The 14,552-nt window shown below is 43.3% G+C and overlaps 2 protein-coding genes across 3 annotated transcripts in view; both read left to right on the top strand.

The window, feature by feature from the left end:
• znf608 (zinc finger protein 608) overlaps positions 1–3,057 on the top strand; it is a 46,131-nt gene extending 43,074 nt beyond the window's left edge. Inside the window, exons 6-9 of the mRNA XM_076078936.1 lie at positions 203–372; positions 1,091–1,238; positions 1,983–2,039; positions 3,038–3,057. Of these exons, the coding sequence (XP_075935051.1) occupies positions 203–372; positions 1,091–1,238; positions 1,983–2,039; positions 3,038–3,057 (395 nt within the window). The remainder of the gene's footprint in view (positions 1–202; positions 373–1,090; positions 1,239–1,982; positions 2,040–3,037) is intronic.
• Positions 3,058–7,546: 4,489 nt separating this feature from the next.
• Positions 7,547–14,552, top strand: part of cep120 (centrosomal protein 120) — a 17,300-nt gene continuing 10,294 nt past the window's right edge. For both annotated transcript variants that reach the window (XR_012947717.1, XM_076078907.1), the window contains exons 1-16: positions 7,547–7,758; positions 8,438–8,594; positions 9,376–9,490; positions 9,596–9,740; positions 9,972–10,120; positions 10,397–10,594; positions 10,690–10,914; positions 11,307–11,511; positions 11,594–11,771; positions 12,163–12,312; positions 12,616–12,798; positions 12,887–12,983; positions 13,172–13,333; positions 13,719–13,808; positions 13,893–13,985; positions 14,153–14,314. Coding sequence is in view for 1 of the 2 variants with exons in the window: in XM_076078907.1 (XP_075935022.1) it covers positions 7,710–7,758; positions 8,438–8,594; positions 9,376–9,490; positions 9,596–9,740; positions 9,972–10,120; positions 10,397–10,594; positions 10,690–10,914; positions 11,307–11,511; positions 11,594–11,771; positions 12,163–12,312; positions 12,616–12,798; positions 12,887–12,983; positions 13,172–13,333; positions 13,719–13,808; positions 13,893–13,985; positions 14,153–14,314 (2,358 nt within the window). In the remaining variant the exon portion in view is untranslated. The remainder of the gene's footprint in view (positions 7,759–8,437; positions 8,595–9,375; positions 9,491–9,595; positions 9,741–9,971; positions 10,121–10,396; positions 10,595–10,689; positions 10,915–11,306; positions 11,512–11,593; positions 11,772–12,162; positions 12,313–12,615; positions 12,799–12,886; positions 12,984–13,171; positions 13,334–13,718; positions 13,809–13,892; positions 13,986–14,152; positions 14,315–14,552) is intronic.

The following is a 14,552-nucleotide window of genomic DNA, read 5'->3' as shown; positions in this document are numbered from 1 at the left end:
TGGATGAAGCACATTTACAAGGCACATAAGAGATGCACCATGATGTTGATATAGCACACAACACCCTACAGGGGAGCTATTAAAGGGAACTGTATCTTTAAATATAACTCTTTTGTTTTAGGTGATTATTTAAAGTAGTGTGTATGTGTGTGCGTGTGTGTGTGTGCGTGTGTGTGTGTGCGTGTGTGTGTGTCCACACCAGGTTTCCACTACCCTCTGTACGGTAAGACGGCGGGCAGGGAGGAGTCAGAGGTGACTCCGCCCGGCAGAGGAGGAGCGGTGGGCGTTCAGCAGAGCGGAGACCCGTCCTCGTCCTCGGCCCTGGAGCTGCTGCAGCAGCAGAGCCACCAGTACCACGGGAAATCCCCCGCGGTGAGACGCCGCACGCTTCACCGCCACACTGCAGCTCTCATTCACACTCAAGAAAAGATATGAAGGTTAAAGAGAAACACGGGGACCAGAAGTCAAACGTTTCATTTCTATTACACATGAACTGATTTAGTTTTGCTGGAGTAGAGAACACATCACATACTCTACCAGGCCTCTACATGGACCACACACTGCTGCTGGCCTCCAATTTACTGCAATACACAACCTGGTTAGATTTAGTTTATACATTTACCTACCACACATATATATTATTCTAATGTATATATCACATGTATTAGATGTTATGTCTATATGTTTACTTCTGCATGATGTCTTAGATTTTCTTTTCATCCATATTTAATGAACATCGTTGGAGTCTGAGAACTAAGAAAGTCATGGACAGCGACTGCTTCACTGTAATTGTTAATGTGACAATAAAGAGCATTAGAAGAAGAAGAAGAAGTTTCAGTGGTGGATGCTGTTTAGTTTCTACTACAGTACCACGCAGTAAACATTTATACTACACATGTATTTCAAGTACAAATACCTGACTTTGTGGAGACACTGAAGATACTTCATGAACATGCACGACACGCAGGAACAGTCCCGAAACGTTGAGTAAAGAATGTGTGTGTGTGTGTGTGTGTGTGTGTGTGTGTGTGTGTTTGCGTGTGTGTGTGTGTGTGTGTGTGTGTGTGTGCGTGTGTGTGTCTCTGAGCAGCCCGGCGAGAAGGGTTCCCCCGAGGGAGAGAGAGAGACGGAGCGCGAGAGGAACCACCTGTCGTTCGCCCGACACCTCCACACACACCATCACACACACCTGGGTATGAGCTACAACCTGCTGTCAGGACAGTACGACATCTACCAAGGTACCAAGCACACACACACACACACACACACACACACACACACACACACTCACACACACACACACGCACACACACACACACACACGCACACACACACACACACACACACACACACACACACACACACACACTCACACACACACACACACACACACACGCACACACATTTAAAGTGACTGGTAAATCAGATCAACATGTTCTCCCACATTTGGCCGGGATGATCAGGTGACCACGTTCGTCCAGTCAGTGAGTGTTTGTAGAGGATCCATGTTGTTCTCGTCCTTTGTTCTTGATGCACAATTATTCAAAATGTTATCTGAAGCTCATTGTGGCCAATCACAAGGAGGTACAATATGTGTGAAAGGAAAAAAAGTTGATTTGTATATCTTATTATCACAAATCACAAAGTTGCCTCAGAGGGCATTCAGATCTGTACAACATACGACATCCTCTGTCCTCGGACCCTCACATCGGAAAAGCTAAAAGTCCACAATAAACTCCCTGAACAGGGAGAGACAAGAGGGAGGAAGCTCTTGGAAAGCAACAGAATTAAATATTGAGGTGAGGCGAAGATGTCTGGTCAACAAAATCATTTCCTGAGTTAAATTACAAGCTTCTACCACCAGAACATCCCAAAGAAACTAAATGTGTTTTCATCCGAGCAGAATGTTTTCAGTGTTTTGTTTAACACAACAGTTTACAGGACATTTTATTTTGAAATGTGATTTCCTTCCTGTGTTGAAGGGTTGAGCTCCCGGTCGCTGGTCTCCAGTCAGCAGGTGTCGGGTCACTCCTCCACCGGTGAGTTCTTCTGGTCGTTGTAATAATCATCTGCTCCTCTGGTTCTCCTCGATGTTTCAGGAGAACCAGAGGAGCGAGATGTTTTATGAATCATATTTAGACACTCAGTGATGGGATTTACTGTTCTTTATTAATATGTGTCTTTTCTTATGGTTTAAATGTTAAAAAACATGTTGAACATACAATAATGCCTCAGTTAAATATAATTAAATAATAGATTATTAAATTGTAGCTTTGTCATTTTATTTAACGTCATTAACTAAATGCATTTTACTATAATAATAATAATAATAATCCAGTGAAGATGAAAGCATCTGCTGGTGAACACAGAGCTCCTCTCTCTGTCCTCCTCTTTCCTTCTCTTAAATCTTCTAAACTCTTCGTCTCTGTCTGTGCTGCAGCTCTTCTTCAGCTCAGCGGATCACAGACTCATAGATTAGCCACTAAAATTGGCATCTTATGAAATAAATTGGCTCAATCTTTTCTTTCATAAAATGCAATCTGGGATCAGAATAAGTCTGACGGGTCAATAAATCAAATATGTGAACGGTCTCTGCAGAGAACAGCAGCTCTCTGAGGCGACATCACCATCCTGTGGATTATTACCCACGTCTGAAGGGCCTCCATATATTCTCTGAGGCCGTTGTGCGTCACTGTCTTTGTCTGAATGTGTGACATCATGCAGAGGGAACCTGCATGATGTGATGATTAATGTGATTAACCTTAAAGGAGAGAGCCGAGACATGAAGAAGAGCAGCAGCTCATGTCGTCTTACAATCGCAACTTTAAGAAATAAACAAGAAAACAACTAGCTTTGCACATACAATCATTTTGGTGCATAACAATAAACACAAAAAGTCAACAAACACTAAGAAGAAGCAGAAGAAGAAGAGAAGAAGAAGAGAAGAAGAAGAGAAGAAGAAGAGAAGAAGAAGAGAAGAAGGCCGCTAACAGGCCGTTATGTGACTAAAGCCTGTTTGTCCTCTTTGTCTCCACAGAGAGCGAAGGGAAGAAGTAGGACCACGTGAGAGACCACGTTCTCACGTGAGGAACGGCAGATTTATCAGACATCAATTCCACGGTGTTTAATAAGCTTCGCCTCGCTGAGAGGCAGAGAATTCAGAACTAGAATTAAAAAATAAAAAAGACGCTCTTTCATTTGTTACTAATGAAAGCCGCCTGTTTTATAACATCGGGGGAGCAGACGCAGGGACGGGAAGCGGGATCAATGTACCAATCCAGACTTTTGAAGATTTCATTTCAGCGCGTTTTTAAAACTCCCAGAATGCCGTGCTGCAGCTGTGGCGTTCAACTTTATAAAAAATAACAAATGCACATTTATGGTAGTGTATTATGATGATGATATGACTGAATGTACTGAAGAAGACTATCCCCAGAGAGTTGATCTTTTGTTTTCCTTAAAAACTCTGAGTGGGAAACAGCATTAAGCTAAAAGTCTATTATTATCCTTCTTATTCTGATTATTGAAGTGGTCCTCCTCCCTCCATAGTGCTGACGCTACACATTTGTATTACTAACCTGTAACTTGAGCGTAACCATGTTGATTGTATTGTCTTTATGTGAGAGTAAACCTTCACATCGAACCTGCCCAGTGCCATGTAGGAACCCCACCCAGTGGTGTAAATATTCTGTACAGACTCATGGCGGAGCACTGACATGCTTTTATCCTACTCTATGTTGACCTCCATCTCGGGCCGTGCAGGGGGAGCAGCGGGCGGAGCGGGGGGGGGGGGGAACCTAGCAGGAGCAGAACCGACTCTTTATTTTATCAGACGTCCTGTAAAAACACTCGTTCCACTGATGCTGCACATCTCCCGCTGGGTTAGAGAGTTGAGTGTTTGTTTCGTGACCGTTAGCTCCAGCTTGTGCCTCGTGGAATCAGTTCTCTAACCATCGCTTTGATTTAGAGTTGGTGAGGTTTAGGATCAAAAAACGATCCGCTACCTGCAAAACAATGGCTGCTTAATCGGACCTCACGGTGAGATTGTTTTGCCAAATGAAGGCAAAGTTCTCAGACATGAACCAAGCAGATGAACCTAACCAACCCTCAACCACAGCATCGATCATATAGGAGTCAACGTTTCTGATTTGGGAGGCCTTTGAATTGGTATTTACAGTCAACTCTACGCAGATATGAGCCACTGGGATTTATGGTGCATAATCCAAAATGTGACCCTTTATGCTTTATTCTTTGCCCCAAACAGAGATGTAAACTGGGGCAGGACTGGAACAGGAACCAGCTCTGTTCCAGTTTCCATTCTTTTGTTAAAGGTCAAGAACATGGAGACTCAACTTGAATGTACACCAGAGACAATATATAGAATAAAAGACTGTGTGAGGATTTTGGATATGACGTCAAAATATGCTCCTGTGTTTTCACCAAAACTGACTTAATTCAGATTTTTGACTTATCGGCAAAGATTTCAAATGTAAAAATGATGCTTAAATGTGAGCTACAACCTGGAGCTATAGGTGAATGAACACGATGCCAGTGAGTGAGTTCTGTTTTACTTGAACATGAAAGACACGTGCCAATTTTACTTTTATTCGCAGCACCTCTGAAGGACAATTCCAGTGTTAACTTGAGCTTTTTCTGGTTAATTTTCTACATCCATGTCTTTATTATTACGTCTAAAGTTGCCACTTTACTCAAAACTAAACGGAATTCAAATATGTTTGTTCAAGTACAAGAGTGAGTTTATGAACCAAAAACAAGCTTCAGCTAAATCAATGTACTTTGTATATTTATTAACTAAAAGTTTGAGTAAATGCTAAATTAAATGTAGTTTCAAGTATCGAGCAAAAGCTCCACAATGAACAACTAAAATAAGATAGAAAATATAACTTAACACTCAAAACACTGGAATTATCCTTTAAAATTAAAATGCCCAGGCACCCAGGTCAGGCGTCCCACAATCCTTTGCTCCGCCCCGGCTCCCACGCTCCCTCCTACAAGCTGACTAGCTCACTGCAGAGCCGCTGATTGACAGAAAGGTCCGGTTTTTATTATCATTGCTGCCAAAAGAGCTGCAACACCTGGAGAACAAAGAAGTGACCAACACGTTGAGTACATTTACTGAAGAACTGTACTTAAAGGAACAGTGTGTAGCAGTTATGGGCATCTATTGGCAGAAATGGAATATAATATAATTAAGTGTGTTTTCTTTAGTGTATAATGACCTGAAAATATGAATCGTTGTGTTTTTTTGTTAGCTTAAAATTAGCTGTTCATTTCTACATACGGAGCCGGTCCTCTTCCAGGGGCTGGCGGCCATGTTTTTCTACAGAAAGTACAAAACAAACACTGGCACTAGAGAGGGATGTTCACGTTTTCATGTGGCCACCGTAGTTCTGCTCCACGCGTGGCCAACGGGAGAAGTTTCAGTTGGTTGTAATCTATAACTTCACCACTAGATGTCGCCAACTTCTACACACTGCACCTTTAAGTACACTTTTGAGATATAGGCCCACTGGTACTTTAATTGAGTATTTCCTTTTCATGCTACTTCATACTACATACTCCACTACATCCCAGAGGGCAGTATTGTACGTTTTACTGCACTATATTTATTTGACAACTTTTGTTACTTTACAGATTCACATTAATTAATATTACAATGCAACTAGCTACTGAATAAATCACAGTACATGCATCCATCAACGTCTACCATGATGCCTTCAATGTTGCATCATACAGACCGTAAATAAGAGCGGCACGCTGGAAGAAGAATTCACATTAGATTGTAGTCGTAGTTCACAGCCAGAGATCTCAGTAACTTCCTTTCTGACACATAAAACTGTGAAGTTGGCTGCAAACATCCAAATAAAATGAAATATTAACATTTATAAATGTTGATTCTTATTAAAAATACAGTTTAAAAAATGTGTTAATTTAGGCTTGATTTAATTTGTGTTATTGTGACGACATGGCTAGCATTTGTAAAAACAAGATAATTCCAATACAAATGTATTGATAAGGCACATGTAACAGTTAACAGCTGACCAAACTGCAGTACAATCAAAATATTGCCAAAAAAACATAAAAGCAACTCCGTAAAAACCACAACGACTCGTTTAAAACAAAAGAGACAAAGCAGCTCTGAGAGTGAGTTTAAAGCCAGAGAATAAAAAGTTATTTTCTTCTAATGTAGCATGAAGTAATGGTGGATATATATATATATATATATATATAACAAACCTGACGCGGTCTATCAGCGGCTCTGCCTCACTTAAACAACACCTTACCTGCATAGTATCAGTGATCATTCTATTACTTGAATATAGTGCTATGAACTCTGTTTACACGACGCTGTGGTCTTCTGGGAGACGCAGCGTTGTCTTATAAAGGCTGCTTGGTATATATGTTCAGTTTTAATCCACCCGGTGTATCCAGTTAACAACACTCTGAAATCATATAAACATGGAACCTGCTGTTGCTTTTTTATACTGTATATGCCTTAATTCATATGTTTGGCAATCATGATTAAAGGATGTTTTATATAATTATTGTTGTCTGTGGAGTTTTGTCTTGAGAACACTTCAATCAACTTTAATGAATAATGTAAAACCACCACAATAATCCTTTATTATTACACGAGACACATTGTGATAGCATTAATACTTTATGAATAACAGTCCGCTAACGTAGGTCACCCCTGCTTTTTAATTAACAAATGCATCATGTATTCTTAGATAACAGAGTTATTACAGATGTGAGAGTTGAATTAGTCTACAACACGATGTATCAAGTTATTTTGTGAAGGCATAGATGTTAAGTGAATCACTATAATATTATTACTCTTTTTTTTAACCTTTTTTGTGTGATTACTTTTACAGATTTATCGCCAGTGGTGGAAGAAGATATTTTAGTAAAAGTACAACGTGTACAGTGTAGAAATAACAAACAAACACATTTGAAGGTATAAAGGTATATATATAAGGGTTTAGTCTCTCCAGCTCTAATTGTTTCCATAATAAAAGTTATTGAGGGAAATATCAGATCATGAAAACACAAATGACAATTAAGAGACCCAAGTCTCTTAATTGTCATTTCCTCAATTTCGGTTGAACCGGTTTAAACCGGAAGCGATCCTCGCATGAACCGGAAGTTGGAAATAAACATTTTCCACCAGCCACCACTGCAGTATTCCCTTTTAATTGTAGTGGAGTAAGTGTAATGTGGCATAAAATAGAAACAGTCAAGTAAAGTACAAGTACCTCAAGATTGTACTTCAGAACAGTTTGCGTAAATGTACTTCGTTACATTCCATTTCTAACCACTGGTATATTTGTAGTAGTAGTAGTAGTAGTAGTAGTAGTAGTAGTAGTAGTAGTAGTAGTAGTAGTAGTAGTAGTAGTAGTAGTAGTAGTAGTAGTAGTAGTGGCACTATCAGTATTCGTGGTAGCGGCCTGCAGTTCTACCTCCCACCAACAGGGCGGCGCTGAACAAACAACCGTCTCCGCCATCACTTCCGCTTTCTAAAACAAAATGGGTGGCGCCAAAGCTTGACAACAAAGCGGCTGTTTGCTGCCTTCAACCAACGGACAGTCAGCCTCCGAGTAAACAAAAAGCCTCCGCTGTGTTTTAAATGTGTTAAATGTGAGTTAGTTTAATATTTTCTCATAAATTAAAGTTTTACAAATGTCATCATGGCTTCGAAGACCGACCAACTTCTCATCGTTGTGTCCATCCTGGAAGGTAAGCACACAGTTATCTTACTTACTTTATCCTTTTCTGTCACAAAACACCACATTAAAGTCCTTAACTTCAGTAAAAGTACTGGTAACACGCTGTAAAAATACTCTATTACAAGTTAAAAGTACGGCATTGAAACTTTTACTTAAGTAAGTAACGTTATTATCAGGAACATGTAGACTAACGTTACTTAAAGTATGAACATGAACGTGAAACGTTGTCATTGTGTTATATACAGTTATATATGATAAACATACAGTTATATATGATGTTTTTATATTAATATTACTGCTTTTATTATTGTGTATGTTTCATGTTAACTCCTTTATCATACACAAGACTATAACTCCGTTCCTCTGTTGTTTGTTTGATCTTTGCACTACTGTGTATTTAGTTAGTTCATTTAATATTATTATATTTACTGTATATATTGTGCATTTTTATACTCAATAGAGAAATGACAAGAGTTTAGAGAGTTGGACTTTTTCTCTTTATATTTACTTGTCAAATCAAATAGAAATGAATTCTCAGCCCGACCGCCTGTAGAAGTATTAATCTGACTCATTGTGAGCCGTGGATGAGCCTCAATGACCATCCTGGTGGTGATTCACAGTAATAACGTGTTCCACTGCTCTGTAAACAACGTAACGATAAAAAAGAGAACCCGTCTTTCCTTCACCAGGTCGCCACTTCCCGAAGAGTCCCCGTCTCCGTCTGGTGGTCCGGGCGAGCTTCGATGGCGAGCAGCTCTCCACGGACCCCGTAGACCACCGAGACCAGCCGCACTTCAGCACCGAGCTGGCCTGGGAGCTGGACCGCCGGACGCTGCACCAGCACAGGTCTGAAGCTCCACGCCGACGACGACACCGACAGATATTTTAACGCAGATGATCAGACAACACAACTGTTTCTATTAAAGATTTGTGCTTTTGTTGTCAGAGACGTCAACGATTAGTAAACCGAGAGTCACAGAATGACTGTCGAGCTGCTACTGACAATAAATTAATCTGCCATTTTCTTTCTCTATTAATCCATTCATTGATCGGTCTTTAAACATCAGACTACGACGTAAAACAACCATCATTACTGAACGTTATATTAATGTTAAAGTGTTCCTGGATTGTTTTCTATATTTCGTCCATTGATTCATCACACGTCAACTACTGTTTGTAGCTTTCATTAACTTATTATAGCACTGATGTGTTATAATACAAGCTGTTGCTCAATGTTTATCACAAGGAAATATACATTTAACCGTATTTATATACAAAATATTCATGAAATATAAGTGCATAATTCATGCTTTCTTCTTACCTCTTTTATTTATTTTTAATTGTACCGTACTTTAAGCTCTATAGTCTGTATGACATGTGCTCTATACATAAAGATTATTATTATTATTATTATTATTATTATTATATTTACTGACATGTTAATATTTATAATACACCTTTGAAAACAAAGTGAAACTTAATAATAAAAGTAGATAAAATCCAGAAAAAGAGATCAAACATAATATATATAATTACAACAAATAAATCATTTAAAATGAAAGTGAGTTTTGGTATTTTATTTTATTTTGCCTAAAGTGTAATATTGAAGCGTCTTCTGTCCTCTCAGGCTGCAGAGAACTCCCATCAAGCTTCAGTGTTTTGCAGTCGACTCTGAGACCAAGAGGAGCGAGAGCGTCGGCTACATCATCCTGGACCTCCGGTCTGTGCAGGAGGTCCAACAGGTGAGCGTCTCGTGTGACACGTGTTGAAGCGCACCGACCGGTCGATACCCAGCTGCTGCTCACAGGGACCAGTAAATAATACGATTTCTGCTTTTGTCCCGTCAGGAGCCTCGCTGGTACCCGCTGCTGAGCAGCAAATACACCAAACAGAGGCCGGCGCTCCTCCTCAGCATGTCGCTGGAGAGCGAGGCCAAGCCCTCCGAACCCTCTCCTGATAGGTTCAGAGCCAAGAAGGCCCCGCCCCGTCAAGGTCAGCTGTCCATCAAGACCTGTTGGCTTCGTGTGTGCTGTTCTCGTTTCACTCAGTGTTCCTACGCAGCCGTTTACCTTTCTAATTAAATATATCCGTTAACATGCAGCCGTGTGTACTCTTGATTAAAGAAGTGCCTCACAAAGTGCTTTACAATAATGGATATATAATATTCATGTCCTGTTCTTCTTCTTCTGTTGTTTTAACTCTCGTGCTGCTCGGCTGTTGAAGGTCCTCCTGCAGTCACCGACCTGCTGCCAGACCAGCTGGAGGCCTCACTGATCCCAGACCAGGGCTACCATCAAGTGGGACCCGCAGAGCTCTGCTCCGACATGTTCGTCCTGTCCGTCACCGTGGCCTTTGCTACCAAACTAGAGCAGGTACGAGTGGTACTCTGACCTCCGACCTGAGCTGTGACTGGCCAGTCAAGAGTTCCATCTTTCACAATAACTGGGAAATTGTGAATTTATTTAAAATGTTAAAGATAAACTGTTTACTTTATCAATCAAAAGTGCAGCCTTAGAAAACTTGGTTACAATGTTAGAATGTATTGTTAAACCCAAATAAAAATGGTCAAATTTATGTAAAATGATCATTTAAAGCGCTGGAATACATCACCCTTAGAACCATATGTGTTCTCTTGTGGTTCTCCACAGTTGATCTCCAGCACCATGAAACTGTCGGCGGAGGAGTCGGGCTTCTTCTTCTACTACACTTTACTGGGCAACGACATCACCAGCGATCCTTTCGACAACCTGCTGAGCCCCGACTTCGAGCCGGAGCGCGCCTCCGTGCGCATCCGCAGCAGCAAACAGGTCCTGCAGAGCTTCCTGTCTCATCAGCCCAGTTTACAGGTGAGAGTGGACGAGTCTCGAGGAAGCTACGACCTGATGACTCGGGTTTTGTTTCATCACACGTACCCGTCTGTCTGTCTGTCTGTCCTCGTCAGATCCACCTGTGCTGTGGGAATCACTCTCTGGGCAGCACCGACGTCTCTCTCTCGGCTCTCTCTGCCGTGTCGGTGGATCTGGAGAACAAGGCGGCGACGGTGGAGGGAGCGTTTATACTGAAACCTCCCAAACGCACCAGACAGGCGCTGCCGGCTCTGCCCGCCGACCTGCAGCCGACTGTGGGGGTGGCGGTCACCCTGAGGAGGGAGGAGGTCACACCACAGGTACACACACACACACACACACACACACACACTAGTAGTGTAACTGGCCGCTGTCGATCCGTGAGCTGTACGAATCCTCACTCACGGACATCATCGATGTTGTGGGGGAATCAGACTCATGTTCACTGAGCAGAGCCTGAAGGCATCATAGTGTAACTGAAGTGAACCTCCGTTGGTTAGCCGTTAGCGGTGCTGCTAACGTTACTAGCTCTCCTCCTGTTGGTTTAAACACTGATTGGTTGTTTACAATGAAACATGATCAGAGACTAGAAACACTACTGAGTCAGTAACACTTTATTTACACTCTGATGGTCATTATGTTCACAGTCTGGGACAGAAATGTGTTGCAGAAGGCTTTCCTCAGTCTGCGTCATGCTTCCTTCTTTCTCCAGTCTGTAGGGACTAAAGGAGCTCACTCCGACCCTCCTCCTCCCTCTGCTCCTCCTCCGGCTGCACAGAGACCTTGTAGCTCCTCTCCGGCTCGGAAACCTCCCTCCTCTCCTCCTCTTCCTCCTCCTTCCTCTCACACAGAGAGCGAAGCAGAGAGTCTGCTGGAGGAGCTTCAGCGTGGCAAAGAGCAGGCGGGACAGCTGGCAGGTGAGAGCCGGAGACACCACCTGTCAATCACACAGCATCAGTCGGGAACCACAGAGGGGTGACGTTGTTTGCTCGTCTCCAGCTGCAGATCTGGAGCTTCAGAGTCGGACCGAAGCGACGGCAGAAGGCGGAGCTTCGTCCGTCAGTGTCTCTGCTCCCAAAGTGTCCATCCCGTCCTCCGCCCACCACTACTGCTTCTCTCTGGACCTCCGCGGCCTGAGAAACCTCAGCCTGACGCACCACGTCGCCGCTACGCTCAGGTGATGACTTCATCTTCATCTCCAGAACGTCCTCACAAGCTTCACTGTAAAGACACGTGGACACACTGACTACGTTCACATGCACCAGATATTACGTTATTTTGCCCTTATTTTAAAAAGCAAAAACAATAGCTGTTTACACGGCGAATGAAAATGAATGTTAGAACAATATCAACACATCACTCATGTTTAACTCTGAAGAGGATCCGTTCACAATAATAGTGGAATATGAGTGTAAACGTAGTCGGTGTGACATTATGAGTTCGTCCTCATCATAACAGGAGTTAAACGTATCTCATACATGTCCTTTAACAAAGTGTTTCTCCGTGTTCTTTGCATGTTTAAAGCGTGTAGCTCAGCAGCTTTAATGGCGGCCGTGTGTTTGTTTCAGGTATTCGTATCCGTTCTTCGGCAGCGCGGCTCCCATCATGACCAACCCTCCTGTGGAGCTGCAGAGGAACGTGGAGGCGTCTCTGCCTCAGTCCTACTGCGCCTTCGACTTCGCCGCTCTGCCTCAGCAGCTGCAGGACACCTTCCTCAGGTAGAACACACACACACACGCACACACACACACACACACACTTCACACACTTGTGTTTTTCTGTTGTGGCAGTGATGCTTCCATTATTATATCCTCTTTATGTTCTGCAAAATCACATTTGGCCAGCAGGTGGTGCAATAGGACTGTTTTCACATTGTTTTTGTGTGTGTGTGTGTGTGTGTGTGTGTGTGTGTGTGTGTGTGTGTGTGTGTGTGTGTGTGTGTGTGTGTGTGTGTGTGTGTGTGTGTGTGTGTGTGTGTGTGTGTGTGTGTGTGTGTGTGTGTGTGTGTGTGTGTGTGTCAGAGTTCCTCTGGTGGTGGAGGTGTGGCACAGAGACTCCACCAGCAGAGACCAGCTGATTGGACGAGCCTCCGTCCAGCTGTCTCACCTGCTGAGCTCTGAGCGGACCAGACTCGCGGCATCCTCGGGGGAGCAGAGCTGGAGACAGACTCACCAGGACCGGATCTCCGTGGTCACAGCACACCGGTGAGGAAAGCACCCAAACACTGACTGAGGAGGTCGCTCACATGACGACGGTTAAAACGGTGAAATAAATGTGTCGTACGTCCTGCAGTCCCAGTGAGACGGTGGCAGAGCTGAGCTATGTGGCCACGCTGGAGGACCTGGGGTTGGTTAAAGCCAGAGAAGTCATCGTGCCCGACTCTTCACAGGTGAGACAGATAATAATAACCTTTATTAGAATAGCACCTTTAATAAAGGAAGTGCAGCACAAAGTGCATTACAATAAAGGAGGATGTCCATAGAACGAACAGCAGCACGTCGCGTGTTTACTCTTATCTCTCTCTACATCTCTGTTTTGTGTAACTGTTCTAACTTTTTAATCCTCATATGTCGTCAGAGCGAACCTGCGGCCCCCCCACAGTCTCCCCCCCACCCTGCAGCACCCGGCCTGAACGTGGCCCCGCTGGGCCCCGCGGCCTCCAGAGACACCCTGGAGTACCGCACGGCCCTGGAGCTGGAGCTGTGGAAGGAGGAGCAGGAGGACCTGTTCGACGATCAGGTAAACACGGGACCGAACTGTGTGTGTGTGTGTATGTATATGTATATATATGTGTGTGTATATATATGTATATGTATATATATAAAATACATATAGAAATAGTCCGTGTATGAAGTAAAAACATGTCAACAACAGAACAGCTGCAGTGTTGCAGGTTGTTGACTTCATATAAACAGGTGTTTACTGTTCTGCTTTATTAAATATGAAGACAAATAAAAGCATGAATTAAAATACGTGTGTGTGTGTGTGTGTGTGTGTGTGTGTGTGTGTGTGTGTGTGTGTGTGTGTGTGTGTGTGTGTGTGTGTGTGTGTGTGTGTGTGTGTGTGTGTGTGTGTGTGTGTGTGTGTGTGTGTGTGTGTGTGTGTGTGTGTGTGTGTTCTTCAGTTGAGGAGGAAGGAGCTGAGCCACATGAAGGCTCTGGCAGAGGAGTGGAGGAAGAGAGACCGAGAGAGAGAAGCTCTGGTCAAGAAGAAGGTGGAGTTTCATCACAGACCTACTGAACAAACACTCACCATGTTTAGCTCCACGTCTGAGTGTATTAATGACGTCTGTCTGCAGGAGGTGGAGTACAACCTGCTGGAGGAGCAGCTGCAGAAGACTCTGTCTGATCTGGAGAGAAGAGAGAAACAGCTGCTTGAAGCCGAGCAGGAGGTCAGACTCCACTTTAACACAAAGTCTAGAGATTATTGTTCAGAGTTTAGCAGCTTTAACGAGTGAATGTTTAGTTTAGTTAGAGTTTAAATTACAATATTATCAAACTCACTTTTCCAAAGAGTGTGAAGCGTGTCTTTTTCCAGTGACCCTGCTTGTGTGCTCAGACTCAGCGGCTGCAGAAGGAGCTGCGAGTCGAACACGATGTGACTCAGAGGGAGCTGCAGGAGAGCAGCAGGAGGCTGCAGCTCGACTGTGACCACCGGGCGGCGCTGGAGAGAGACAAAGTCCGGCTGATGGAGGAGGAGAGAGCCCGGCTGCTGCAGCAGGTAGTTTTATCAACCAGTGAACAGGAAGTGACCATATCTGGACTGAGGAGGAGTGACGTAGAGACGCCGTATACGTCTCTGGTAGAGACCTGTCAATCACTGTGTAGCCCCGCCCTAAAGCATCCCCTGCTTTATGGTCTGTTTGACTCTAAATGGACCATAATGTACTAAATGAACATCATGCTGTATTGAAGAAGACTTGAAACTAGAGATTGAGACCATAAACTCATGTTTACAA

This window comes from Anarhichas minor, unplaced genomic scaffold (assembly GCF_050575085.1).
Source record: "Anarhichas minor isolate MPS153535 unplaced genomic scaffold, ASM5057508v1 ptg000068l, whole genome shotgun sequence".
Taxonomy (NCBI): domain Eukaryota; kingdom Metazoa; phylum Chordata; class Actinopteri; order Perciformes; family Anarhichadidae; genus Anarhichas; species Anarhichas minor.
Note: the sequence above shows the minus strand (reverse complement) of the source record. Positions and strands in the feature narration are given on the sequence as shown.